Consider the following 27,720-nt stretch of genomic DNA (forward strand, 5'->3'; position numbering starts at 1 on the left):
AAAATATCGTATTCAAAGTTAATCACCAAAGGGAAAGTGTTACTGCGTGTGTGTAAATTTAACTGTCGTACTCTGTCCAAATGTACTGTAGGATTTTGTGTTTTTTTTTTTATGTCATGAGCTCTTTGTATTATGAAACCTAATTAATGAATTTCTTGTAGAGTCATTAACTTGTTTGTGACCCAGAACTTTATATATATATATATATATATATGTATATATATGTATATATATGTATGTATATGTGTGTGTGCAGTGCCTTCATAAGAGTAACTTATTAACACCAGGCTGAAAAGTTTGAGGTTTGCTGCCCCCTCTGGTTGAACGCTTCACCTCTGACCACACCCAGCTGTGATGTCACGGAGGTGGGGAGTTACACCACTAGAGGGCAGCAGATCTGGCATTTTCAGGCAGTCTGAAAGCTACTCTTTAAGTTTTTGTGTTGCTAACACCGTTGTCTTACATTTGCCTTGAAGTAGAACAAATTAATCAGTCCGCTTTTGTACAAAGTGTTCACCGGAAACGCATGATTTTGTTTTAAATAATAAAGGTACACAACATAGCCTCCAAAATGTCCAATAACCACAGTATATATACAATGGGCCACATATGACAGACATCGAAACACCCAAAGCTTTAATCGTTAAAAAACACAATCCGACGGAGAAGTCTTGACCAATTTGCGATCATCTGCACAAAAGTTTATTCTCATTCAATAAACACAACGTTACAGGACACAACTGGTATTAAATTCTCATCACATCAAACCAAACGTGTTGATCCCAAAGATTATACGGTAATATCTGCATTACGTTGCTCGAAAATTGCTGTTCAGAAAAGTACTTGAACTCAGATTTAATAAACCATGTACCAGTTGTTGTGATGTAGTAATTGTGATGTATTCTATCGATACTTCCCGGCCCGATATCAATGAATGTCCAGCCTGAGTCATTGCGCCGATATTCCAGCAACAATAAAAACATGACGTACACAAAAGTCTGAATTGTTGATTGTTTTTTTGTTTTTTTATTATCGGAAACTTGAAGGCGGCTCAAGAGTCTTTCTGCAGATCTGATATGCGAAGCCTTGCTTTGGTTTGTTATCCTGCCGTGTTTTCGTTTCCATGACATCCAAAGAGTCAGCGAAAGGCAAACAGGGTCACAGACAGACACACACTGATAATGTATATACTTCACGACGCACAAGTTTCCTCACTAGACTTAATAAAGATCTACAGACCTTGAGGCTCTCGACACGTCTTGGGACTTGTCGGTGATTTAGATTAGTTTGTGAGGTTGTGTGCGCTGATGGGAAAACGCCTGAGTGCAGATAAACAAAAGAAACTAATCACTTTACGTTGGTGCACGAGAACTGTGACATGACGCAGACCCTGCGTGAACCGGTGCATGGTAAGACTGTGCGTTTGCTGTAGTTGCTGAGTCGTCAGGGCCACTGTGTTTCGTGTGTGACACCGATTAAGCTCTCGCAACAGCAGCCAAATGTTTTTCTAGGAAAGAATGCTCCGTGTGTGTGTGTGTGTGTCTGTGTGTGTGTGTCTGTGTGCGTGTGTCATGTTTGTTGTTCCACAGCTTTTGAGTGCTCTCCAGTTGACTGATGTATGTCTCCCTATTTCCTGTTACTCCCTAAATGGGCCAATCAGAGCCGGTGCAGCCACACGGGAAGTTTCCTCTTTGCCGTCGCTGAGTGAGGGGGATGCCACATCTTTGCCCCCCCCATGGTTTGATGACTGACAAATGTGTCCCCGCGGTCAAATTTCCCACTTCATGCGTGGCACATGGGGGGGAAGCCACTGATTTAAACTGGCAGAATCAGCAAAAATGTTTCTAATTCATTGGAAAGGTCAACGAGACATTAACAGCCGAGCTGCGGACGTGTCGGCCAAGATGTCCAGGAATCGCAGCAACTTCCCCTGCAGCGTTATCACGCGTCCGTTCGGTGAAGATGAACCAAACCAAAGGAGGATTATCGTGACAAAACAGGAAATGATTCTTCGTGACAGTCAGAATCTGTGGTTCACCAAACTCTGAGAGCTGCGATCGTCCGTCGGCAGGAAGGTCAGAGTGCATTCAGCGAAAACCTTCTGTTTGCTGTGTGGGATAGAAAACTGTCTGAGTTCAGTGTGAATGTGCGTTTTTCTTTACACCAGGCGTCTGCAACATTTCGAAGACGGGGGACACACGGAGAAGGAACTGACACCAAATAGAGATAAGAGAGGAAACGGGGAGGAAGTGATGGACAGAGCGAGGAGAGGAAGTGATGTGTTAGAGTGCAAACAGGAAATCATTGAACCGGTTATTACTTCTGCAAATGAGGTTATGATTTTACCCATGTTTGATTAAGTTGTTATTTCTTTCTGAGTTTTTACACATTTTACTTGATGCGTCAGAGACTAACTCGTGGATCTTGACGAAATGAATAAGGCCTGATGTAGGGAACTGATATTTAGAAGTGTGTCGGCTACATATAAAAATTAGGATCAAGGGAATTTGAATGTTGTTTCATGAAGGGACAGTTCGGCCTCTGCGGAGGAATGAGCTCCAGATAATGATGCGTTAGGTCACAAATAAATTAATAAAAGAACGTATTGTTGATTTTAAATGACCTGTGCTGCCTTCTCTTAACACAGACACATTCTCAAACTTACATAAATGCACGTGCATGCGAGGATGCAATGTTTTTCTTTGATAATTCACTTCGAAATTCACCATAAACTATTGAATCAGCTCTGTATAGTATCTCCTCCTCTGCTGCAGGTCACCCTCTGGTCCCTCTTGTGGTGAGTAACAACACTGCAGCATCCACACGGTAAAACATGGGGGTGGGCGCCAGAGAGGACCTGTCATGGAACATGTGTTTGGGGGGGGGGGAGGCTCATAATTAACTTAATTAAAGAGAAACACTCTCTGCCTCTCTAATAACAAAATCCTAAATGTTCAGTAGTGTAGAAATGTATGATATGAAGTTAATTCTCTGTGATGTGCACCAAGAAATATCGAAGTAAATGAGAAGTGTAGGGAAGATTTTATCATTTATGTAACATAACAAATAACAAAAACATAATATCACACCACATTTAAAAACAAAGATAAAACGTGTTATTCATCTGAAAGGCAACATCGACATTTTTATATTAATTAAATACATTTAAAAAAAACAAATCAAAAACTGCTGAACCAAATTGTGTCAGAATATGACAATGAAATAATCTGACTAATAAAGTTTGATATCAAAGAATTTCTGTCTCTGTGAGAACCAATTAAAAAAGTTCAGCAGAATCTTTTTAGTTACTGAAGAGTTTATTATAAAGAAAGGAACCGAGAAGTTATAAAATAATTAAATGTCTGTTTCAGTCAGGGTCGTATATAGATTTTTCTGAAATCAAGAAAAAAAGACATGATCAACAACAACATGATGAAAAATATATCTCAAGAATGCCCAAAACTGGAATAGCAACTTTTGCTACTAAACAAACCAGCATCAGTGTTTTAAAGTGATTGTGTGCCGCTGTGGAATTTGCTCGAGGCGACTTAAACAAGTCCAACTAGACTCGTTCAGTGGTCGGGCCGTTTGTCTCACCTTGATCAGGAAGAGACACAGAAATTAAAATCAATAAATATCCCCCCAAAAAACTGAACATGCAACGGATGAAGTAAAGATTAGCGGTTAGGGGTATATCTGCCTCGTTAGTGGTTTCAGGTCTTTACACATTAAGGCAATGTGCTCAGGGTCAGAGTCTGTTCATACATGCATTCAATATTTGTCTAATAGAAGGATCTGGATTAAAGAATTACTAAATGACGATGGTATAATATGGTGATATGATGGTTAATTACAAGTCTCCTGATTGGTTGGCTGAAGATAAAAACTGCACAGTCACAGTATTTCAGTGTACAGTCGGGTTTCAGGCACTAAATCACTATATAAAGTTTTCCTGCACAGGTACAGACGTGTTTTTGTAAAAATCTCCCAGGTTAGCAGTCGGCCTCGGGCTCAGCGTTCACGCTCATTGTGTTCTGATGCATTCGCTCCAGTATCCGATGTATGCTACAGAAACTGGGCCTGTCCGACGACTGAGAGCTCCAGCAGAGCCTCATCAGGTTGTACAGCTCCAGGGGACAGTTCTCGGGACAGGACAGGATGTGGCCGTCCCTCACGTAGTAAATGACCTCCTCGTGACCCATTCCGTAGTACGGCTGCATGCCGTGGGAGAAAATCTCCCACAACACCACGCCGTAGGCCCACACGTCCGACTCGGTGGTGTAGCGGTTGTAGAAGATGGACTCTGGGGGCATCCAGCGAATGGGGATGGCGTCATTCTCGTTGGCTTTGTAGTAATCGGCCGAGTAGATGTTCCTGGAGAGGCCGAAGTCTGCGATCTTCACCACCATCTCCTCACGCACCAGGCAGTTGCGGGTGGCGAGGTCGCGGTGCACAAACTTGCGCTCCGACAGGTAGGCCATGCCCGCGGCGATCTGCTTGGAAATGGACAGCAGCTCGCCGCCGGCCAGCGGCCCCGCGTCCGACTCCGTGGAGAAGCTGCGGCCCGAGAGGCTGGCGCAGCTCAGGGTGTGCACCGATTGGGTCGGGGAGCGGCGGCGCAGGAACTCGTTGAGGTCGCCGTGGGCCATGTACTCGAACATCAGACACATTGGTTTGCCCACCGCACACACGCCTGGTGAGAGAGGATACAGAGGATTTACATTAGAACAGTAAGTACAGATTAGTTTCCACCACAGAGGTGTGAGAGAACACACACATTAGTGACGTCGTAACATCCTGAATCAAGTGTGTTTCTTCTCCTACAGCAGATTATACAATGAGGTCATTCACTGTATAGGGTAAAAATATATTCAGTCCAGACATAAACACAGACGCAGCCATCTGTGATGTGTACATGCTCATAAATAAACTCTAAAGTGGCGTAGACGTCTTACATAAGTGTGTAACTAAGTGTTTTTTGAATTGAAGCTTGTGTTTTTCCTGGGCCTGTCTGCACAGATTTTAAGTTTAATAAACATTCTGAATTTCAGATGTGAATAACATATAAATAAAGTTATTTTTAGGTTTCTGGAAACATTATAGATGCTGAGGGGTATTTTGCAGTGAGACGTCTTCCATAGCTCTTGATGTGGAGAAAGTATTTTGCTGTCACGCTGTATATTACGAGTATTAGAGCAATGTTGTTGTGTAACATTACAAGAAAAAAAGTGTAAATATTACGAGAATAAAGTCGTATTTCTTCTAGAATAAAGGAAATAAAAATTAGGAAATAGGCAACAAGGAGAATCTCGTTGTTTAAGTACTAAACATCTTTGAATATCACGAAGATGTAACCAACGATACACATCGATTTATCGCCCACCACCAAACATTTCCTTCTCTACAGAAGACACAATCATCAATAATATCAGTTATTCTCATTCAGTCATTTTTTTCTTTATCATGGCGTCGTTATATATTCTGTTCACATTGTATATGTTATTTCTATTTTAAATTTTTCATATTTCCTTGTGTTTACAGTGCATTTATTACTTTTACAGATTTTCCTCTTTGCTGCTGTAACACAATAAATGTCTCCGTTGTGGGACTGATAAAGGATTATTTTTATCTCTTATCTTAAAAGTTATCCATTCATTAATCTGTTTCTTAGCTCCGCCGATATTTACACCCACCAAACGTATTCTACTTTATTCACTTCATATTTACTCTGCCTCTATAAAAGAGCGTTTCTCTGCTTGTTTATCGTTGGATTCCTGTGAATGCTTCTTTGCGATGTGCACAGCTCAGAGGAATCAGAGCGCACAGTGTGAAGACTGTGCAGAGCCCCAGACGCCCTGCACAGGCCGTGCATGTCCCATATTCATGTAACCTGGCATTCACAAAACACAGCTCTGTGGAAAATATTAAAACAAATCAGCAGAGTGGCCAACAAGGACAGAAATACCGGACAGGAGCCAGACGGTAGTTTCAGTTTCTCGTCCCACAGCCAAGCGTGCGAGGCTCGGCCGACCTTCTCCGTGTTTCTTTCCAGTTCGGTACATGGCGAGTCCGCTCTCTGCGGTTCGTGCACTGAACTGTTCTGAGTCACACTGGCCGCAGTCATAATTTTGATTGATTGCATTTTCGTTTTTTATGTGTGAACCGTGAATTGGAACCTCAGTGACCCGTCGGTGGCCCCAAAAAACTTTATTTCAATTTCTTGTGGAAATCCCAGAGTCTCCCCAAAATACCAAATCTGTCAGATTGCATTAGGGAAATAGAAGATGATGTTTGGTTTGAATAACTGCGTAAACATCATTGGGCTTCAAACAAACAGCTGGGACACACAGATGACATGTTTCAGCCCTCGTTGTCGTCCAAGAAACTTTAAACCAAAAATGCACAGGGAGGTTGTTTTCGTTTGGCTTTTAATTTGAAACAAGGGATACAGGAAGTGGCGACACTCATAAATCAAGCCAGGGGATGAAATAGTTTTGTGTTTGAGGAGTTTCGATGAGCAGCCTCCTCTTGACCTGTTCGTCTCCTCCTACACATGGTCACACAAATCACTGAAGCTCGACTCTATCTATGAGTTTGTGCAATTTGGTGCAAAACCAAATAATAAATCCAGATCTGGTGAATTTAAGTGCGGTTCCATCAGGGGCCTCGGCGGAGGTCAACGCTCTCCAAGAGCCTTAAACTGGCCTCAACTGTAATGTTTATTTGACTTATAACTGTGATGTCCAGGGAGCTGCGACAACAACATGAAAACACGGCGAAGGGAGGAAGCTCGGAGGTCAAGCTCAGTCGGTTCATGTCCTGTGTGTCAATAAGTGAAGGAGCCTGTCAGAGAAGGAAGCTCTGATTACTCCTGCCTGGTGTGTGTGTGGGGGGGGGGGGCTGTAATTCAACAGTAGTAATGTCTCACTCCATCGCTAAATATACAGAACTCGGAGGCCCCGTCCTGCACAAGCAGCAAAGTCATGACATGCAGACATATGGTTCCTCTAATTTTAACGAACGCATATTATTAGCCCCGGAGGGTAATCAGAGGTTAAGTAACTCTGGCTTCGTCGGCACCGGAGACTTTAGTGACTCTGCAGACGACTCATCCCAAGTCAGTGTCACTCAAAACGTTCGGCACAGTTTCACCTCCGATAAAAATCGTTTTTTCTCCGATCGGTGGCGAGTTTGAACTCTCAGCTACCGGAGCTGCAGATTGGACCAGAGTAAACAAAGTTCTTTCAGCGCAGCCAGTGGGCGATGGGCTTGTTTACTGAGCTGTGCTGCATCCGTGGACGTCTTCCTGGAAAAAATATATACGGATGCGAGTGGTGTTTGTATTAGATTAGATTTGCAGCGTTAGTGTCGATGCAAAATTTAATAGAGGACGTTGGTTTTAATCAAGGCCAACAAAGGCACATGAGTTGTCAGGGAACTCTTATTTACTGGCAAACGGTTCTCTGGTGGTTTTACGGTGGAAAAGATCTGAGGAGGATGACTTCACTCGGGGTGAGTGTGTGTGAGCGGGAACAGGAACCTGGATTTACAGAAGAAAAGCTTATTTTTTTCCATGGGATTTGCTCACTCTCTTAAAAAATAGAGATTTCTGGAAATAGCAGATAGATCTGGATGATGAAATGACCCATGACTTATGATACACGTCATTAAAAAGGAGCAATTCAGAAAGAAAACACGCTATGACTAAAATGTCTGCTGCTGGTTTGCGAATAAAAAAGGAAAAACACTAAAACACATGAACTTGAAGAGGGGTTCGATTCGATGTGCTGTGTGAATCCGGTCGTCTTTTCTGTCATATTTTGCTTTTTAAAACATTATTCTATCTCCTTTTGTCCTTTCTCTCTTTTTCTTTTCCGTTGTTCTTTCCTCCTCCCTCGAAGGAAATTGCTCTAGAAGTTGAATAATGTAAAAAAACAAATCTCCTCACTCGCTGTTTCTCCCACAGACAAACACAACCCACTGACCGAGGAGTCGCACGATGTTGGGATGGTCAAACTGGGCCATGAGCGCCGCCTCCCTCTGGAAGTCGTTCTGCATGTCGGCCGACGCCTCCTCCTTCAGCATCTTCACAGCCACCATGGTGAACGTCTCCATGGGCAGCAGGGCCGGGGCTCTGCAACACACAGACACACACAGACACACACATGCATGAGGTGCGACGCACACATGCAGCTCAGTCTCTCCTCCAGCAAAATTCAAGGATTGTAAATATCGATTTTTCTGTATTTTAGCATTGTGGGATTTTTTTTACGTGATGCATTGACCAGATGTTTTTAAACATGTTTTTATACGTCAACAACTGTGCAACTGTATTATTACAGAGAACTGTAGATGTCAGTGGAAGGGAAACGTACACATACATGCATTCATACGAGCTTCCTGTGTTGCTCACTAGAGGGCAAACTAAAGTCAACATGTTGTTTCTCACTGTAGATTTTTATATATAGACGGACACATACATCACACACACACACACACACACACACACACACACACACGCACACAATGGGAAACTATAGATTGCTGCCCACTTGTGAGGGAGGAAGTTATTTACTGCTTGGTTCTATTTCGGTCACTGTGAATGTTGTGTGTCAGTCTGTGTGTGTGTGTGTCGTTGTGAAGCCAAATTTGAGTTTCAGACGCTTATGTCAAAATAAAACGTAGAGACATTTTATCTTGTCCCAGATCTTCCTACAGGAGCAGCTACCAAGACGACGTCTCATAATCAAGGTTATATAAATGTGTGTGTGTGAAGGAATATGTGCACGTGTGTGTCGTGTTCCCAGGGGTGTCCATATACTGCAGCAATCCCATCTTCACTGAGGGATTAGCAGCCGGCCAGAAGGACGTCTTAGCTGCTCACCGACGGTGCTACTGTGAAAATGCCACCGTGCTGCTGTGTGATCTGCACCCTGTTATATCTGCGCTGTGTTCGCTTGAGCTCTACACGACTCCTGTGTAACGCTGTGTGTAGGAAGTTATAGAACTATTTCATGATGTGTGAAGAGATTTTTTTGCATTTTTTAAATTCCATGCCCTTTATGACCCAGGTGGTATTTCATCGTATCGTAGAGATCGGCTTGAGACTCAGTGTCTCGAACACTGACCCCGTGTCAGTGTTCAGTGTAAGTGACACCGGCAGCAGCTCCGCCTGTGACTTTGTGAATGACGCAGCACTTCTCTGTGTGACCTGGGCCTTGTTTGGCTGCTCTATTCCCTCTTTATTACCTCTCTCGCCCATTTGTAGACGACGACTCTTTGAATCTGCTTCTCCATCCTCATCTTTTTCTACCTCAATCATCCACTTTCCTCCATTTCTCTCACCTGGCTTGGAAAACCCGTCCAAAGGCTCCTTCCCCGATATCTCTGACATATTGGATGTTGTTTCGTGGGTACTCGAGGGCCAGCAGCTTTGAGTTGATCAGCAGAGGAACCCTCTGGTACATGGGGTTCGGGTGGAGTCGGTCCAGCAGCAGCTCCGACGGCAGAGCGCTCAGCGTCGGGGTCTCCATCGCTCTGTGGACCCCAAAATAAAACCAGATGAGCAAGGAAGAGAAGGGTGGATAGAAGCTGTGCATCCTCTCTTTCCTTTACCTCTTTCGGTTCCTCCATTGCTTCCTCCGTCTGCGGCAGGCGAGGATGCTGATGAAGAGGAAGATTGCAGCTGCCCCTCCAGTGAGGATGATGACGATGACGGACATGGAGTAGGCTGGAGACGATACCGGGGTCGTGGGGGGGACATGAGCCGGCTGACGGGGGCCCTGCAACTCCGGCTTCGTCACTGACAAACACAGAGTCATAAACTTTAATCCAGGAAGGTTCAAGTGAGCATAAATGGAACATGGACACTTATTTTATCAATGGTGTTAAAGGAGAAGTCTGAGTTATTACAAGTTTGTCCGCTGTATGTGTAGTTTTTCAGCATTAATTAAACGTCGCTTTAACGAAGAATAAAATATAAAAACTTAAGTTGAAAGACGAAGAAACAGTAAGGTAGCAAAAATAGCTGATTTCAGTTTGGACCAAGGTAACAGAATTTCTACTAATCATGGACGCAGAAACCGACTTGTAAAGAATCCGGTGACACACCATCGACCTTACGTCTCATTTGTGGAAGCCAGATTTTTTTATTCAGGAAGCTGAGCCATTAACCACTAGAATCCACTGCCTGCAAGTCAGGGTTGCCAGGTCTGTGTGACAAAAACCAGCCAAACAGCCAATAAAAACCAGCCCAACTCCGAATCCCTCAGTCAGACTCTATACACACGGCTTTTAAAGCAGCGCTGTCATTGCCTGTTGCAGCATAATATCTACTAAGTAACACCATAAATGTTTAGTGTGCCAGCATTAAAAGCAGTTTTCCCTGAACAGTGACTCTCAGAGGGTGGGACTGAGAGGTGAGAACCAGGCGCTGGACAGCACAATAGCACTTTGTGTGTTAGTGGGTCTGTGGGTGGCATGTTCACATGTGTGCACACCAATCTGGAGTCACTATGGTAACTTTTGGATACAAATATGTGACTTCTAGATAATAGATATTATTCACTTTATATTTAACTGAATTACTTTTTAGTTTACTTCAGTTTCCCTGATTATTTTTACATATGTTGGATGTTCAAAACGACAAAAATAAGATCTAGATTGTAATAAACTGGACTTAGACATTAAATACACCAAAAAAAGCATCAGGCATTAACCCAGTTAGGTTTCCTGGTGAAATTTGGCTACTTGCACCAAAAATGTGTATTTCCTGGATCAAAACTTGTTGAAATACCCTGACTGTAATGGAACTACATGGTGTAACACTGTATAAGTGTACCTGGCGCTGTGTCTGCCTCCCCACAATGCAGCACGGCACAGTACTCCCAGCGTATGTTGGGATTCGAGGTGTAACACCAGGGCTTGTCGCTGATTCCTCCCGGGTTCCTGCAGTGGTTGTCTGCGCTCCTCAGCTCTGGGATGACGTCCACAGACAAGCGGTGCTGGTGGGGAACCTGCAGGAGGAGACGGAGACGAAACGGCACAGAGGAGAAAAACATGAAGATCGAAAATGAGATTGGAAATGAGACTTTTACTCGATGGCCTGTCAGAAGTTTGCTGTTCCTTCTTTCTACCTCCAGACCTGCTGAGCACATCTGGGAGCCAGCCTGTGACCAGAGGTGTTTCTGAGTAAAACATCATCTGCTCTGTTCTGTTGCTGACCCTGTGCTCTGGGGGGGGGGGGGGGGGTAAAGAGGAAACAGACTTGACTTGAGGGATCAGCAGAGTCTGATCAATAAACGTCTTGCCTGGATTTTCTTATTCTGGAATGTTTCAGAGCTGTTAAAGCCAATTTGACTTCCACGTCAGAAAATGAAACTAAGATGGACTTGAGCACAACTTCTTTAGGGTCCGTACGCAGGGTTCCACTTTAATAACCATGAGTTGTAAAATGTTCTATAATGAGGGACATTATGGGGTTACATGGTTGTTTCTGCAAACCGGAGTGCCAACTCAAACATGGAACATCTGGTGTCTTCATGTGTCACGAGCTTTAGTCATCAAAAGAGCCTCGGTCCAACCGCTCCCAGGAGATATGAGGTTATGAGCTGAAAAGGCTGCGTTCAGCACATGTGCCGAATGTGTCGTGCACAAAGCTCCAGCCTCAGGTCGCCGGGAATGTGAAGAACAACAACTGCACGAAACCTGAACAACAACCGTTTGTCTCTGGCTTCCAGAAGGAGATGGGATGCAAGTCTCCAAAGTCCAACACCGTACACCCAGACCTCCGTCCCAGACTAATCCCTGCAGATGTTTCGCAGCACCACAACAATGTCGTAGTCACAATGGCAAGTTGTTGTTATTTTGGTGAGAAGAACAAATTCATCTCAATCTCAATCTCAAATCTCAATTCACAGTTGAGAAATGTATCATTGAAAACCGCGGATTGTTTATTACGTTGGACGACACTTCCTTCCACAGCCGAGGTGTCAACATCCTGACGATACTCACAGAGTCTCAGGTGTCAATCACGATGTTTCAACCTGTCTTTATATCATCAAATATCGAATTCTATCCAAACCTGCTGTAAAAACAAAGGCTTCAACTTACCAGTATGATAACAATAACCTCAAATGACAGAAACAATCCACATTCCCACATAAAACCAGATATTGTTTCTAACCTTCTGAGTAAACCTCATGTTCCAATCAGCTTCACGTCGCCTTCTGGGAGAAACTTCATCCCAATCAACCTATTATTATTCTTACAAGAGGAAATGGCAGCTTAGGTCCTGGCCAGGAACCGAAGGATCATCATCAACGTGATCGTGTTTAACAATCAGCCTTTTTTAAACTTGTGTTTGGCCGGCTGCACCATAATCACAAGACTCCGGCCCTCTTCCTGGAAGCAGAACACGCTACATGCTCACTTCCTGATATCTCTGTGTTTTCTCAGTAACTTTAAATCCCGACTTTAATGCAGGACAATGCGTTTTCACCTCGGAGCTGTAACGGGCGCTTTCACTGCTGCTGTTGCTCGTCACACTTTCCATTCTCGGAACTTCCAGTGAGATTTACACGTCACCATGACGGCAAATTTATAAAAATCCAGAATGATTTGTCACCCATTGCGAAAAACAGGCTTCTCATTTTCTATCATGTGAAAATCCTTGACAATCTTTTTTTTTTATTCCTTTTTCAAACAATTATCTTGCTGAGGTTTAAGTATAAGAGTTATAAAGTACATACAAATAAGATAAAAGCCTTGCATGCTAACATTTGCAGCTTAAGCTCATTTGTTACACTTTTGCACTTATTTATATTTATTACTACAGCTGTATCTAGAGAAAATCAAAGCCTGACAAGTCTGTTATTCCGGGTTTTAGATGTTCGGGGCCTGAGGTTTAATATGAAACACTTGAATATGTGTTTTATTCGAGTCGCTCAAGCTGCTTTTTTAATTTTAAATGGACATGAAATCTGCAGCCGCACATTGTCAACATCCTGCATAAATGCACCTGATCCCGACATAATGCACCCACAATCTAGTGTCCACTGCAGCACACACACACACACACAGACACACACACACACACACACACACACACACAAGCTTCTCTGCCAATGTCAACCAGTGGGAGACAGTTAATCATGTCACGTGTTTTCAGATTAAAGAAGATGTTTGCTGAAGGAGACACAGACTCAATAACCTGATATTAATTCTTCCTGTGAGGGAAACAGTTTGTTTACGTGAATTTGTGTGTATGTTATTGTATATAAGAGACACTGTTAAAGATAAAGGCCTAATATTCCTATTTTTCTCAAGCATTATGTGATTTAATGTGCTTGAATATGTCGAGAATCACGTCGGAGAAAGTTCTGTCAGTTTCACACACAGTGCACGTGTGTGTCTGAGCAACTGTGAAGTGTTAAAGTGCATGTGTGTGTGTGTGTGTGTCTGTGATGGAGCATTTGCAGCATATGCGTGTGAAAGCTAATTGCTTCCAGAGGCAGGATGTGACACGATGAGCCCCTCCCTCTCTGCTGACCTGGCAGACAGACACACACACACAGACAGACACACACACACACACAGACACACACACACTGCACAGGAGAGTAGAAACAGCTCACCCTAACAGACCCTTTCCATCGAATCTATAAAAACATAAAGGGGCTTTTGGGCCACAGAGTGTGTGTGTGTGTGTGTCTGTGTGTGCTTGTGTATTCACTTGTAAGCACTTTTTGTGTGTGTTTTTCTGTTTCTGAGGTCGAGAACCTATAAATCTGCACATCCACACATAGCACATCAGTCACACTTACTTAATCCAGGCTTGTATTGGCAGCGTCGCCATCAACGACGAGACGTTTACAAAAGGTTCCTGTTTCCCTGTAACTTGTTCAAACTTCTGTCTTTTTTGATTCACACGTTTCTCCCCTGTGCTCTTTTTCACACACACACACACACACACACACACACACACACACAAACACACACACACTTTACCTGCTGGCTCCATGGCTGACACGGGATCCCAGACCTCGTCTCGTTCACGCTGCCTTGGTAGAAACGGCCTCTGTCGTTGTAACATGTTGCTGTTGACACCAAACAGAATATAATTGTATTGATATTTTGTTTTTAACAATTAATATCTTATATAGGATCAATTTGTTGATGTCTGAGATTATTTGCAACGACTGAAAACATTTTTTAAACTTACTTGTGATGTGATCTCTCTTGAGGTCTGAAATACAGAAATACACAGAAACCTTGAATATTAAGAGTAAGACTTTAAAATGATCCGTATTAAAACATTTCAATGAGATATTAATACAATGCTGAAGGTAAATTCAGAATGTTTAACATTATATTGATGACTTTATTTTACCTTCAGCACACAAATAACTACACGTTCTTATTAGATTCTGCCAACTGTGTTTAAGAAGTAAAATAAAACTTAATGCCCTGTGCAAGAACAATAAAAGAAACTTGTTCTTGTTCCCACAGAGCAGAGATGTATCAAACATTTTGGAGTGAGGGGTCTCTTACCCAGAAAGGGGACATGTGTGCAAGCCTCCGGGTCTGAGTGAAGACTGGGTAAGGCCTGACACTTGGGCAGCAGTGAACTGGGAGTGTGGGGCCCGATGACGGAGCTGAAGTGGCCCGACTGGAACAAAATGCTGCTCTCCAGCACCAACCAATCCTTATGGCAGTACAGCTCCTTCACCGCCAGGCAGTGCTCTCTGTTTTTTTGAACGGGAAACAGATGATAAACCTCCTTAAACTACTCGTTTATTATGTTGTTAATTCACTCTTTACTCAGAGAAAGAACTTGCCTGCAGACGGGTTTCGGTGCCGGGCCCAACCCTGATGGGTTGCAGTCGGGGAAGGAGGCGTGGCAGAGCAGCGAGCGCAGGGCGGGGCCGCACGTCGCACTGAGGCCTTCCAGCTCCGCCGACCAGCTCTGAACCAGGTACTCCTGCATGTCCTCGGGGTCCGAGAGGGACGAGTTGAAGAAAACCAGCGAATCGTCTCGCAGGATGTTGCGGCAAACATCTCCGCGGTAGGCGCTGCAGTAGCCGGTTACACCTTTATAGAGTCTGTCGGAGGGGAGAGAAGCACACACATCAAGATATCAAGGCCAAGACTCTCTACGTTCTTCGTGCACCGTTTACAGTCCGACTAGTTTCTTTTATCAAACAGACAATGACCGATCTTTCTAGGAGTTTTAGGTCCAGACGGCATTTTGGTTAATCTCTATTAACAGCTATCTGCTTATGAATGGAGATGAATTAAAAGGCCGATAGCCGATGCATCTCGGTCAATGTGCCCCACAAAGCCTGCTCCAAGAGGATATTGGTCAAACTACTTCTTGTCTACAGATTCTGCATGTTCACATCCAAAATTACCCTTTAACTCACTATAGTCACGCACTATTGATTTTACTCGATTGAATAATCAAGACAATATTTTATCTTCTTTCACCAGCTGTTGCAGAACACAGCTTCCTGGAGTAATCGCTTGTTTACTGCTTTGGCCGACTTTTAGTTTGCGGAGGTGTGCATCAAAAAAAAAAAAATACAAAGAAATATCTTCTTTGATACGATCCAGATGTTGATCATGAAACAAGTTGCGGGAGGTTCGTATGAAATTACATCCTGGCTGCCTCTCGGTGGGAGCTGCCTCGTGACAGAGCCGCTCGGTCGTATATACAAACACGTTAACCTGTGTTACCAGCTCGGCTTTTTCTGCTGTTTGCCTGCAATGTTCCTCAGCTCTTACATCTGTTCGCCTTCCAGCATGAGCACCATCCACATGTCTGCCTCACAGCGAAGGTCTGATGTCTCTGCCTGCCTGCATGTGAGCGTGTGTGTGTGTGTGTGTCTGTCTGTGCACAGTTACAGTCTCCAGATGTCGCCTCTCGTGGGAGTTTGGTGCTTCAAGTTCAAGTCAAACCGTCAGAGCTCGAGCTAACCTGTAAATCTTTCAACCCCGTCATCCCACCATGTCATCCTTCCCTCTACTTTCTCTCTTTCTTCTCCGCTCTCTCCGTTTCAATACGAACATATGGTCCAGATGTGGTCATGAGTTGGCAAATCTTGTGAGTAAACCTTTTTAGCCTGCGACCACTATCTTCGTTTCTACCTCAAAGATTCTCATCAGGCCAACGTTTCCTTTTCCCCTTTTCTTCTCCCACCTTTTCTCTTCTCCTCTCCCTCTCTCTCCATCTGCCTGTCTGTCTTTCTCTTCCTCCCTCTGTCGCTCTCTCTCTCCCCTGGTCCAGATGTGGATGCGACGTGGTTCAGCAAAGTTCAAATTCAACTCACACCACATGGGTGACTGAAAGAACGGCTCCCTCTTGGCAAAGCAGGTTTATTGACACAGCTAAAATGCTGGTTGTCCTCTGCAGACCCAGAGGAAGTGACAGCACTTCAGTGTCTTCAAAATGCAGCGAGAACTCAAGTGGTTTTGGCGCCTGTGTAAAATTTAATGACGGGCAATGTGCTGTGTAGTTATTCTGACTATTCAGGCTGAAAAGTGTTACTACAAAACTCGTGAAAACTGGATTGCGGCATGGAAATACAGTAAACAAGAGGAGAAGAACAAGCAAAGAACAACTCTTACCTCCACTCTATGGGGAAGTGGCAGCGTCCGGAAGACGTGGGTTGAAGGAGGAGAAGCAGGAGGAGAGGACGGAAGAGACCAGAGAGAGACACAGAGACAAAAATCAGTCTGAGCTGGAAGAGAAATCCAACCATGGTGCTTCATAGCCGGCTTTGAGGACACTGAGGGACGACCAGGTTGACAGACAGTTTGTGTGTGTGTCTGTGTGTGTGTGTGTGGCCAGAGAGGTATTCAAGTGTGTGTGTGTGTGTGTGTGTGTCTGTTTGTCTTTAGGTGACTGGAGTCATGGGGTGTGGTTGAGAAGAATCAACCAAATGGGGGAGACACCAAACAGCTGAGGCCACACAAAACCCCACCAATATAACCGGCAGCTAAAATAACACAAGACACAACAACGACAACACACATACGAAGTCACACTATATACAAAGTACTTCATGTGTGCAATGGAAGTCAAAAGCATAATAATTTCCCCATGGGGACAATAAAGTATATTTGATTTGATTTGAGCTCAATCATGGCCTTTCACCCTGTTTTTATAGAATACTATAATAATAGTATGATAACACCTTAAAAACCCCAATCAGTGTGATAACAGCAATGTAAAATTACCCAAAATCTATTAAACATGTACTTTGACTTTTAAATTTAGTCCGTGTCCCATCCGCCAACATGGAGGAGGCATGATTTATGAGCTGCACTGCCTGCTGCCCGTCTCTACCCACAGTCCATGGTCACTTACCTTCGACGGTGACCCTTGCGGTTGCTTTGACGGTGTTGGCTCCGGCGTTGTGCCTGTTGGAGGCCAGGCAGGTGAACAGAGCCGGCTTGTTCACCGTCACTTTCAGGACGGACAGTATCACCTCTCCCACCAACGTCTCCTCCACGGATGCACCTGAGACCTGAGGACAAAGAAAACACGTCGTCATACGAGAGGGAGACATTGAACTTAGAGCAGCGTTAATCATTGCATTCTTCCTTGTTTCATCCAGTAGGGGGGCGAACCCCTCCTGCAGCCAAACATCCCCCATGGTTGTCATATTATTGGCTCGCCAAGTTGATATAGGGAAGGTGTTTGCAAACTAGTGGCTCTCAGGACATTCAGCTCTAGCGGAGGAACGTTCTACATAAATTCTCCGCACCGACACCTGAAAAAACGACATGGCACCCGTAGCGGCTAAATGCTCAACTCCACAAATTTGCCTCGCTGCCATCAAAGCTTTTCTTTCCACTGAAAACGGCTCCCGGCTGCAGCTGGAAGAAGGTTTGTGAGAGCGAGGCAAGGCAGGGAGTTTATTTATAGCAGCGTTCGGACACAAGGGAATTCACAGTGATTTACAAAGGCCTGAATATATGACATTAAAAAGTCATTTAAATGAGACATAAAAAGAAAGTGTTTCCCGGAGGCAGAGACGGAATAATTAAAACAATTAAACGAGCAGTGACACAGAAATGCTGCCGGATTTAGCGAAATTGTACCATTTTGTTTTAAATTCTCCCTGCGTGTAAATTGTTCCTGCACTGTTTATAGTCTCGTGGGTGTTGAGTTGTTAAAATTGCATGCATGTAATAAATGTCTGGCATTGAAATACACTTGTAACTACATGGCGCTCGGCACACCTCCGCCAAGGCCCCTTAAATTCAATCAAACTACACAAAATGTCCCACGCTCATAGATATCAGTGTCCTAAATGTGCCTGATGTTTTTCATCAAGATCGACAAATTAAAACCTCGGAAAATGGTGAAAATGCGGAAAAAACGCAATGTGAAAATAAGAAAAAATCCTGGTTCCGCACCCAAACTTTAACGGGTTCTTCCGTGACCAACATCACATCCTTCCACCAATTTCCGTGGAAATCCGTTCAGTTGTCTTTGTGTAATATTGCTCACAAACAAACACACAAACATACAAACCAACAAATGAACAAGGGAGAAAACATAACGTGTTTGGAGGAGGCAATAACGTGAAAGATTCACACTACACCAATATAGCCTGATACGATTAATTTGTTGCCCATAGTTTCCCACTGACATATATATACTGTATGTACTGTATAAATATAAATGATGTGTGTACGAGTGTGTAATGTGTGTGTGTGAGCGTGATGTTGTGCACATGTCTATATTTGAACATGCGTCTGATAGCATCTGTTTTTACGATGATCTCTTCGCTGCCCCGCTGAATTTAATGACGTCTACTTGCTGCCAGAAAAGCAGCTCCCACAGTCATTTTAATCAACACACACACACACACACACACACACATACAGTATTTACAAGCATCATGGGCCTGTAATCATGTTGTAGTTAGCACCAAAGGCTATTAAATGTCCAGACATTACTTGGGGTATGTCTGCCTGCAATAGCGCACACGTTAAAAATGTCTTGCTGCCTTACTGGAAGTAACGTCCCATTAAGGTGGTCCTGTACGTAATCTTCAGGATTTAGCCCCAATCTGAGTCACCACAATATTACTTTGTTAAGATTTTACCACAATCAAGTCTAAATTGTTCTTTATTCATTTAATATGTTTCTTTGAATGTAATTTCAGAATTTCGTAAAAACCCTTTTTAGAGCATCAAATAAGTAATTTAATCTAAACTTATCCAAAAGTTAGTTTTAGTCCATGTCCCATCTGCTGACATGGAGGAGGCAGGACTTGTGCCCTATAACCCAGACTCGTCCAATCACAAGTCAGCACTCTGCGACATCGGCTTCACAGCACAAGTTCACGTATTAAAAAGCTGATAATACTGAGTATTATTAGCTAAATGGAAATCAAGCCCTTAAATCCCCTGTTGCCATAATGAGAATTCCTCCGCTGTTTATATCACTGAGCCGATCTTTGAGCGAGTGTGAGTGACAGAGAGAGAGCAGAGGATAAAGAGAGACGGGGGGTAATGTATCTGATGTGTGTCTTACATTGTACTGCACGTGTGAAGTTGTGTTTCTTGTGTCCCGGTTTATACGCACATGACTATTGAGAGTAGAAGCCGATAGACAGTATATTAACAACACCAATCATGTGGTCTGGGAGGTAGAGCCATTCGTCTACCAATCTGAAAATCTGTGGTTTCATTCCCGGCTCCTCGAGACAGACATCATGTTCTTCCACATTTGGAGGAGCTTTCCAATCGGGACAGTCCAGTTGCTCCGCTGTGACACTATCGATCTTCAGATGCAGCCCCCGAATTGAGACTTAGCTAATGTGTGCGGGATTGGACGCGAGTCAATCACCATGAACCACTTAAAAAAACTGTGGTGCTTCGGCTTATAGCACTTATCCTCGTATCCCCTGGAGCACTTCAGGAGAGTTTAATCTCACATCTACGCTGCAGCGAGTGAAGATTGAGATTCCATTTCCCAAACTTTGTGTGAACTTTGAAACACGCTCGCTTTCCCTGCCGTCGACTCCGTTATTGTCGCAGCTTTCCCATTATGCAAAGCTCTTCGGCTGACGGGGTGTCACAATGCCTGCTACGTGATGAAACTCCTCTGATGCTTGGCTGTGCTGACGGACATTTGAGGCCAAACTAGAGGAGATAAGATCACAGGCATTTATGAGAGTCCAAGGGGACTGGGCAGACATGGATTGACGGATGGATGAGGATCTGCTGAAATATGGCTTTCAGGGAGCTTTAAGAGCTTTTTCAGAGGTGTTTAAATATGTATAGATTCATTAATTTGAGAAATATCTGCATAAGAATTGGCCTTTTAGATATACATCCATTATCTATACGGTACCGATAATCATTTGAGGGTTGTGATGGCTGGAGCCAGTCCCAGCTGACGCTAGACATGAGGCGTCGTACACCTTGAACAGGTCGCTAGCTGGTCTTCAATCGATCTAACTCCATTCTGCGTGACTTTGGACAGTTGGAGGAACATGGAGTACCCAAAGAAACCTTCAAACACTGAAGCTAAAGAAACTTACAGTGTTCCCGTTTTCCAGCCAGGTGATGGTGGGTATCGGATTCCCCGTGGCGTTACAGTCCAGGCTAATCTGGCTGCCATACGCTACTCTCTTCTCTTTTGGAACCCGCAGGATCCGTGCCGGAGCTGGAAAACACACAGAAACCACACAGTGCAGTTGGCGTAGTTACACTGCAACCAACCAGTAATGCGCTTCAGTTTTAATAGCAATTTTCTTACAAGCGTAAAAAAAGCAGAAATCACATTAAGATACGTACCCTGAACCTCGATAGTGACCGGCTTTGAAAAGGCCAAACCGAAGCTGTTCCTGGCCACACAGCGATACTGCCCTGCATCCTCCTTCTGTATGTTGTGAATCTTCAACGCACCGTAGTCGAGGATGGTCACGCGGTCAGTGATCTGATGGAGAAAAGAGACGAGTTGCTAGAATCATACTCCTCATGTTTCTTACTAAATATCTTGAAATTAGGCTTTGGATCATTTCCTTATCCGGTGGAACGACACACTAAGCTAAAAGGGGGCTATTTGTGCTATTTGATGCTAAGCTTGGATACCTTGATGCTTTTATATGTGTAGGGAAAAAGGACAAACCTTAATGAGCTCGTCATCTTTGATCCAGGTGACATCTGGTTTGGGATTTCCGAGCGTCACGCAGGGCAACACCGCTTTGGATTCCAGCAGAAGCGTCAGGTTGGTGGGATGGCGTTTGATCTGAGGTTCTAATGCAGAGACGGACAAAATAAGATGCTGCACTTTCAACCCCTTTGTCTCAGTGCTTTTGAGAAATTACATTTTGAGTTGTACCATCTGCACATTCAGCTCTAGAAGCTTGGATGAAAACAGACATACTCATCTTAAGCTGCAGCGCTCCACAGCTCTTGGCCGACTCTCCAATGCCGTTATTGGCAAGGCAGCAGTATTCTCCGTTATCTGATTCTCTCACATGAGGGACGATCAGCATCTGTCCCTGCTCCTTGGTTATGTAGCGGGGGTCGTACCTAATGGGACAGAGAGTTGTAAACAGGAGAGACCAATGGACCACACTTGAAACAAACTCTATCTGGTCAGAGTTATGGGAACATGATCAGGTTAGTGTTAGGAGGGCTATACATGTCTTATATGAACCTTATATAGAAAAATCCATAGTTCAAGTATGTGTTTGTTATGATTCTGATGTTTTGAACTTGATAAGTTTGGACTTTTGCTACGAACTTTGGGATTTTTGGTTTGCACTCAATTCTCCATTTCCTGATTTATTTTGAAACTTCTATCCTTGTGTGTCTCTCTTGCTTTACTTACTTAATTTAAATATAATTATGTAATATATATTATATTATATTCAAATATCAGCATTTTCATTGTGTGACATATCAAAAATTAAAGCCAAAATAAAGATAAACACCATATAAAGGACTATTCTTTATTTAACCTGAAAGAGGACAATCACAGAGTTGTTTCCTGGTGTCGACTTACATGATCGGCTGGTTGTTCTTGGTCCACATGATGTCAGCAGGAGGACGTGACTGCACCTCACAGATGAAGGTGGCATTGTGATCCAGCAGCACATCCACTGTCTCTAATAAGGTGATGATACGAGGGGCTAGGAAACAAGAAATCCAGTGTTGGTTTGGGAAAAGTTTGCATTTGGAGCAAAAACAATATCTCACAGTTTGAGCAGAGCTGAAACTCTGTTGTGCAGATGTGTGCTTTCTGCAAAGTGTCATCGCAATTTGTTTTTTGTATTTTGTAGCACAAGGGACAGAGCTGAACACGTTGTTTCTTTATAATGCATGACAGTCTAACTCGCTGAAAACAGCTGAATCTCTTCAGCTAAATTGCACAACGTTCTTGTCATTCCTGTTTTGACCGAGTCATCTGTTTCAGTCCGGCTCTGCTGACGCATCAGAGGTTTTGACTTTTGTTTCAGTTTTGACCTGGAGCAGTAGAAGGTTGACTGACAGGATAAAACAGGATTAAAGGATTAAATTACATCTGGATCTTTTAAAGAGTTCCACCGAGAAGGACAGACGGCGGATTGTTGAACTCAATCTGAAGTCTTTTAGTGTATCGTTGAGTTTTTATTCAAGCAGAAGCTGAAACGAGGACGTTTTAATTCAGGGTTCGAGGACAGGCTCCGTCCCCGGTGCGCGCTCTTTGTTCTAGATCTGATTTCAACAGATGGTCTTTGTTAGAAGGAAAGAGTTACCAGCTCTGTGTAAACTGATTATCCAACTTATATATACAACCACCTGTTATTATAAAACCAGGTGAATCCAGAGTTAAAGACGTGATCAATATTTATTTTAACCCAGATTGAGCTTCAATCACGAAAGAAATGAACGAGATGATGGATTTATTTTCAGACCAGTGAGACAAAGGTGAAATTAAAGCAACCGGCCCAAATAAGGTCTTTTTTACGGTGAATATATTAAGGAGGAGAAATGAGAGGGGGAGTTCAAACAGAGATGTGTTGAAAGGAAACAGGGGGATGAGAGGAGATATAGAGATGAGGCAGCAACTGTTGTGTGTGGATTCACATCAGAGACATCGGGGGTTGATTTAAACTTTGCACGAACTCTTAGAGGAGGAAGAGGCAAAATAGAAAAGAATACAAAGTACTGAGGACGGGAGAAGGGGGGGGGGTAATAAAGTGAAGGAAGAAAACAGAAGGACGATAAAGGAAAGGATCAGGACACTGGGCTTGTTTGGTCTCTTGTGAAATAAAGATTTGACGATAACATATGATGATATAAAGCCAAATCGCCTGGATATCTCCTTTTGAAAGTTATGTATAGTTTATTCAAAATTTCATCTAATTACTGAATACGTCAATATGAATTTTGCAGTATATCTGTCAGGTTAAATACCAATGTTTGTTATTTATGTATGTAATGTACATTATGGACATTTTGGGGCAAAATCTTTGTACAAATACATAATTATCGCACATTTAAAAATGCTGCAACTGCCTCTTGTTAACAATCCCTGTCTTTATGTATAATGTTGATGTATAAGCTCCAGGAATACAAAGATAGAACCTGCTGATCGATGTGCAGGGTGAATCTTTCCTTGCTGGTTTGTTCCTTCCTCCTAAAATCCACTGATGCAGTCATCTTGTCATTACTCTCCCTGTGTGCTCGCCCAGTTTCACCAGATCTTGCTCGCACAAATGTCTTTTACAACTTCCTCCATGTCGTCATTGTTGATAACATGTCTGTTCTGTTTATTCCTCGTATCTCTCGATCTTTCCACACTCTGTCTCTTTTCCCATAACAGTGGCCTTCTTCAAAATCATCTATCTTATTACAACCCCTGGATTCACTGGTATTTGCTTTGGTTTGAAGTTTATCCTCCTTCTCTCTCTCTCTCTCTCTCTCTCTCTGATGCTATCGTGCAGACCAAATACACAGTTTTTGACTTTCAGCGTGGTCAAACAAGGACAAACACAGAAATAGTGTTGTTTTCGTGGCATGTCGGGGGGGGTCGGATGTCCGCGGAGGAGTCGCCCGTGTGTTTGTGCGGCTTCACAGATATGCTGAGCAACATAAACACTTTGATCTTACATGAATGAGTATTTGTGGAGCGTATTTTACACCATGACACCCACAGTGTTTGGCCAAAATCTGAGAAAGACAATAATGACAATATAATAATAATTAGCTTTGACTCTGACTTGTTGGTGCAGAGCCACTTAACAGCTTTCAATTGCGGTCAATCAAGTCAGAAATACAACTTAAAACTTGCTCGTGTTTTAAAGAAATAGTTAATAAGATATGTGTATTAAGGATAAAAGTACTCCTGACTAATTAAGGTATATTTTGTTTTTATCTTTCTAAGTTGTGCATTTGGTGGAAGTCAACAAGTCGCATTCACGTTCACATTCTACATGGGGGTGTTTTTTCTCTCATACACAGTCGTCAGGGGTTATTTGAGGTCCTGCATCTTGCTCAAGGACACTTGGGAATGCAGACTGGAGGAGCCGGGGATCGAACCACCGTCCTTCTGGTACTTAGTGGACGACCCTCACTATACCTTCTGAGCCCCATCTGCCCACATATCGTGCTGGAACATGCTGATAAACGCTAATCAAGGACTAACAATCGTCATAATGAACACAATGGGTCCGGCTATATCTTGACATAAACGTATACATTGCACAACACACCCAGTGGTCACGTTCGGTAAGAACTCCTGATCCCAGGTCAGTGGAAGTTGACTCATGCTGTATATTTACTGAGCGTTGTCTCCTGTCTCCAGTTACACTTACAGTAATAATGACTGTGAAGAAAGACACTGTCCACATTAGTTTCAGCCTTGTAATCACTGACCTCAAAGTACAGGTCATCCGTCAAAATCCAGCCCTGCACTCGCCCAGTTCATCAACTATAACATAAACCACTGCACCACCTGTCTCCCGAAGCCGCTGTGCAGCACGCACCGTGTATCTGGACTCATAAAACATGTATTATGTGTCTGGGCTCTGCAGGCCGGCCTGTGCATGTGCCAGCATTTGATACGGTTCCCATCTCACATGTCCGGCTGCCGAACGCCACGGGTGAACTTTCTGCACTGAAAAGTCTCTAATGATGTTTTTACATTCCTTCTCATTTCTGGAACCTGTTTTCTTTTTCACTGGGGTTGATTTCAGCCTTTAAAGTTGATTAAAGCTTCAGAGTTCTATCGATTTTTTAAAAACACAGGAAAGAAAATGTCACTTGGGGCCCGACTGTCTCTTGATCATGTGGGAACCGAGAGCGCAGCAGAGGAAAGATTAGCTGGTCCCTCAGCACCTTTACAGCAGGCTGCGGGAGGATGTGCCCGAGTGTAGGAAGGATATAGATTTAGTCACATTTACACTGTGTAGGGCCTATAAACACTTTCTCCATTTCCCTGCAGGACGCAGTGGAAAACAGGTGAGGTCAGTGCTACACATGTAGAGGAGCTCACCCCTGGGCTCTCTTCAAGAACAGAATAAAAATAAGTTAAAACCCAGATGCAATAGTAAAAGTTCTTCATGATGTTTCCTTTTTCCCCATCTATCCATTGAGTGTGTTGATCTATAGCCTTTTGACCTCAGCATATTAACTCATGCGTGCACGGAGTCAAAGGAAAGATCACGTCGAAGGCCTTTCCTGCAAGTGCTGCCACGTTTCTAGAATATCAACTTAAATGCTGAAAAAACTAAAGCTGAAAAACTCGTTAAGTGGCAGAAACCGGACTTACCTCTCTGTAGACTGTAGCTTGAGGTGACCAGAACCAGCAGAACAAGGATCTTTATCACTGCGAGAGGTTCCACAGTCTTCATACTGACTCTAAATGACCCTCTGGACAAACTGTTCCCTCACTGGTACACAGTAGCCTGTATGCCGCTGGTTAGATTCCCATGGCCCGGTAAGGAGACCTTGTTGTTGACTCACTTGGAGGGTTTCTTCACTGTGTGCGTCTGCGTGTGACGGCCATGAGCTCTGTGCTCTACATGGACCAGCTCGGTCACTGTGTGTGTGTGTGTGTGTGTGTGTGTGTGTGTGTGTGTGTGTGTGTGTGTGTGTGTGTGTGTGTGGTGATGGACAGTGGCAGCTGCGATCTGTCCCCATGAACATTCACTCAGGTTTTGTAGCTGGAGCTCTAAGCTCCGAAGGTTCCAGTGCTGCAGAGAGATCCACATTCACACTGATCAACAACACTGTTTGTTCATGAAGCTTCTGGATTCAGCTTGAGATAGATGCTATGGAAACAACACGTTAAAACACTGAAATAGCTGATATTCCTTTATATTCCAGTGTGAACTCATAAATATACTTTCCTGTTTCAGTCTATAAGCTGCAACTCAATGTACTGCACCGTATAGGAGGAGAAAAGCTGCAGAGATTTTCTACATAAAGAAAATTGTCAGGATAAATTATCAGTCAAATATTAAACAAACACACAAAATCAGGATATACTGCATCTACAACACCCGTATCCTTTAGAAAGTGGATGTACGAAACATCTGTGCACGTACATTTGTACGAGTGTAACTGACCAGCGGATCCCAACCCTCTAATTAACAAGTATTTACTGTATTAGACACACACACACACACACACACACACACACACACACACACGGATAGAGAGAGAGAGGGGGGGGGGGGGGGGGGGGGGGGGGGGGGGGGGGCGAGTCCAGGAGCCTTTGTGTCCACCTGTCGCCCGCTCGCCTGTATGTCCTGTTTTATTTTTGGAAAGGAATGGCATCTCTCTCCAGTCGTCCCTCGTCCATTCTGCTCCGGATGAAGTGGACTATCGGACCGTATTGTTCGGCCGCCACAGTTATTAACCTGCCACCTTGTTTGTGACATGATTTTCCCTTTTCTTTTAGATAGAACTGCTGCCTTAAGAAAATCTGAAATTGAACGTGTATGCTCATGGACAATAATGTGACTGGTAATGGAGATGTTGCCATAGAGGATGTTATGGGTTTTATCATGTTTGTGTCACAGGAATATAAGATAATAGACCTTTGCACAGTGTTAATTTTTAACAACCTGTAAAATAACATGTATACATCAAATCATATCAAATCAGACTTTATGGTCATTTTACCAGACACACAACAGTAGCGCAACGTTTCCATGGATCACATCATAATATAAAGAAACTAAAGGAGATCGCACATTGTCCCTGAGTCTCATCTGTTAATGAAATGGTAAAATGTCAAATTTACAGTAAACACTACACATAGAGCAGTGTTTATGATTTTAGCTGTTTCGCCCACCAGGTGGCGCTGTCTTGCAGGATCACTTGAATGGCACAGAAGAACAAGTAAGAGAGTTTCTTTTTTTATCCTGATTGTCATTTTTTTTTTAAATAAGGCCATAACAAATCAAAACATGTCAGAAGAACCAAAACTAAAGAGAAACATTTTCAAACTTCTACTTGGTCGAGGATCACTGACTCAGCAGCTCGACTCTGGATGATAATTAAAATGATACTCTGACGCCCTCCTCTGGCTCAGAAATGAACTGCTTCTCATCGCCTCATGAAGAAATGTGACACTTTACTAAATCTAAATCATTTAAGTATTATATTTAGTCATTTTAATGAGTAATTATCAACTCTTTATTTGATCTTATTTTATTTTGTGCAGAGTTTACAGCTAAATAGCACCAGCTGGATTCTACC

The 27,720-nt window shown here is 43.4% G+C and overlaps 2 protein-coding genes across 2 annotated transcripts in view; one reads left to right on the forward strand and one right to left on the reverse strand.

Moving 5' to 3' along the window:
• Window positions 1-16,911, forward strand: part of lpar1 (lysophosphatidic acid receptor 1) — a 45,510-nt gene extending 28,599 nt beyond the window's left edge. The window contains exon 4 of the transcript XR_004615715.1: window positions 16,900-16,911. The gene's annotated coding sequence lies outside the window, so the exon portion shown is untranslated. The remainder of the gene's footprint in view (window positions 1-16,899) is intronic.
• Window positions 3,071-26,062, reverse strand: musk (muscle, skeletal, receptor tyrosine kinase). Its single transcript, XM_034603055.1, has 17 exons — window positions 25,784-26,062; window positions 22,034-22,160; window positions 21,410-21,558; window positions 21,152-21,279; window positions 20,818-20,959; window positions 20,562-20,686; window positions 17,369-17,528; window positions 16,627-16,633; window positions 14,838-15,101; window positions 14,551-14,744; window positions 14,222-14,245; window positions 14,008-14,096; window positions 10,841-11,015; window positions 9,616-9,802; window positions 9,346-9,537; window positions 7,986-8,134; window positions 3,071-4,693 (listed from the first exon to the last, which is right to left on the reverse strand). The coding sequence occupies exons 1-17, from the start codon at window positions 25,863-25,865 to the stop codon at window positions 3,993-3,995; spliced, it is 2,895 nt and encodes a 964-aa protein (XP_034458946.1). The 5' UTR covers window positions 25,866-26,062; the 3' UTR covers window positions 3,071-3,992.
• Between the last annotated feature and the right edge of the window lie 1,658 nt (window positions 26,063-27,720).

This window comes from Hippoglossus hippoglossus, chromosome 12 (genome assembly GCF_009819705.1).
Source record: "Hippoglossus hippoglossus isolate fHipHip1 chromosome 12, fHipHip1.pri, whole genome shotgun sequence".
In the NCBI taxonomy this organism is placed as follows: domain Eukaryota; kingdom Metazoa; phylum Chordata; class Actinopteri; order Pleuronectiformes; family Pleuronectidae; genus Hippoglossus; species Hippoglossus hippoglossus.

Bases quoted from the DNA above. Each gene is read 5' to 3' on its own strand.
- musk (XM_034603055.1), bottom strand. From the start codon at position 25,865: ATGAAGACTGTGGAACCTCTCGCAGTGATAAAGATCCTTGTTCTGCTG. The intron at 21,280-21,409 runs GTATGTCTGTTT...TCTCTGCATTAG, and splicing joins AGCGCTGCAGCTTAAGATGA to AACCTCAGATCAAACGCCAT. The intron at 9,538-9,615 runs GTAAAGGAAAGA...TGGGGTCCACAG, and splicing joins CAATGGAGGAACCGAAAGAG to AGCGATGGAGACCCCGACGC.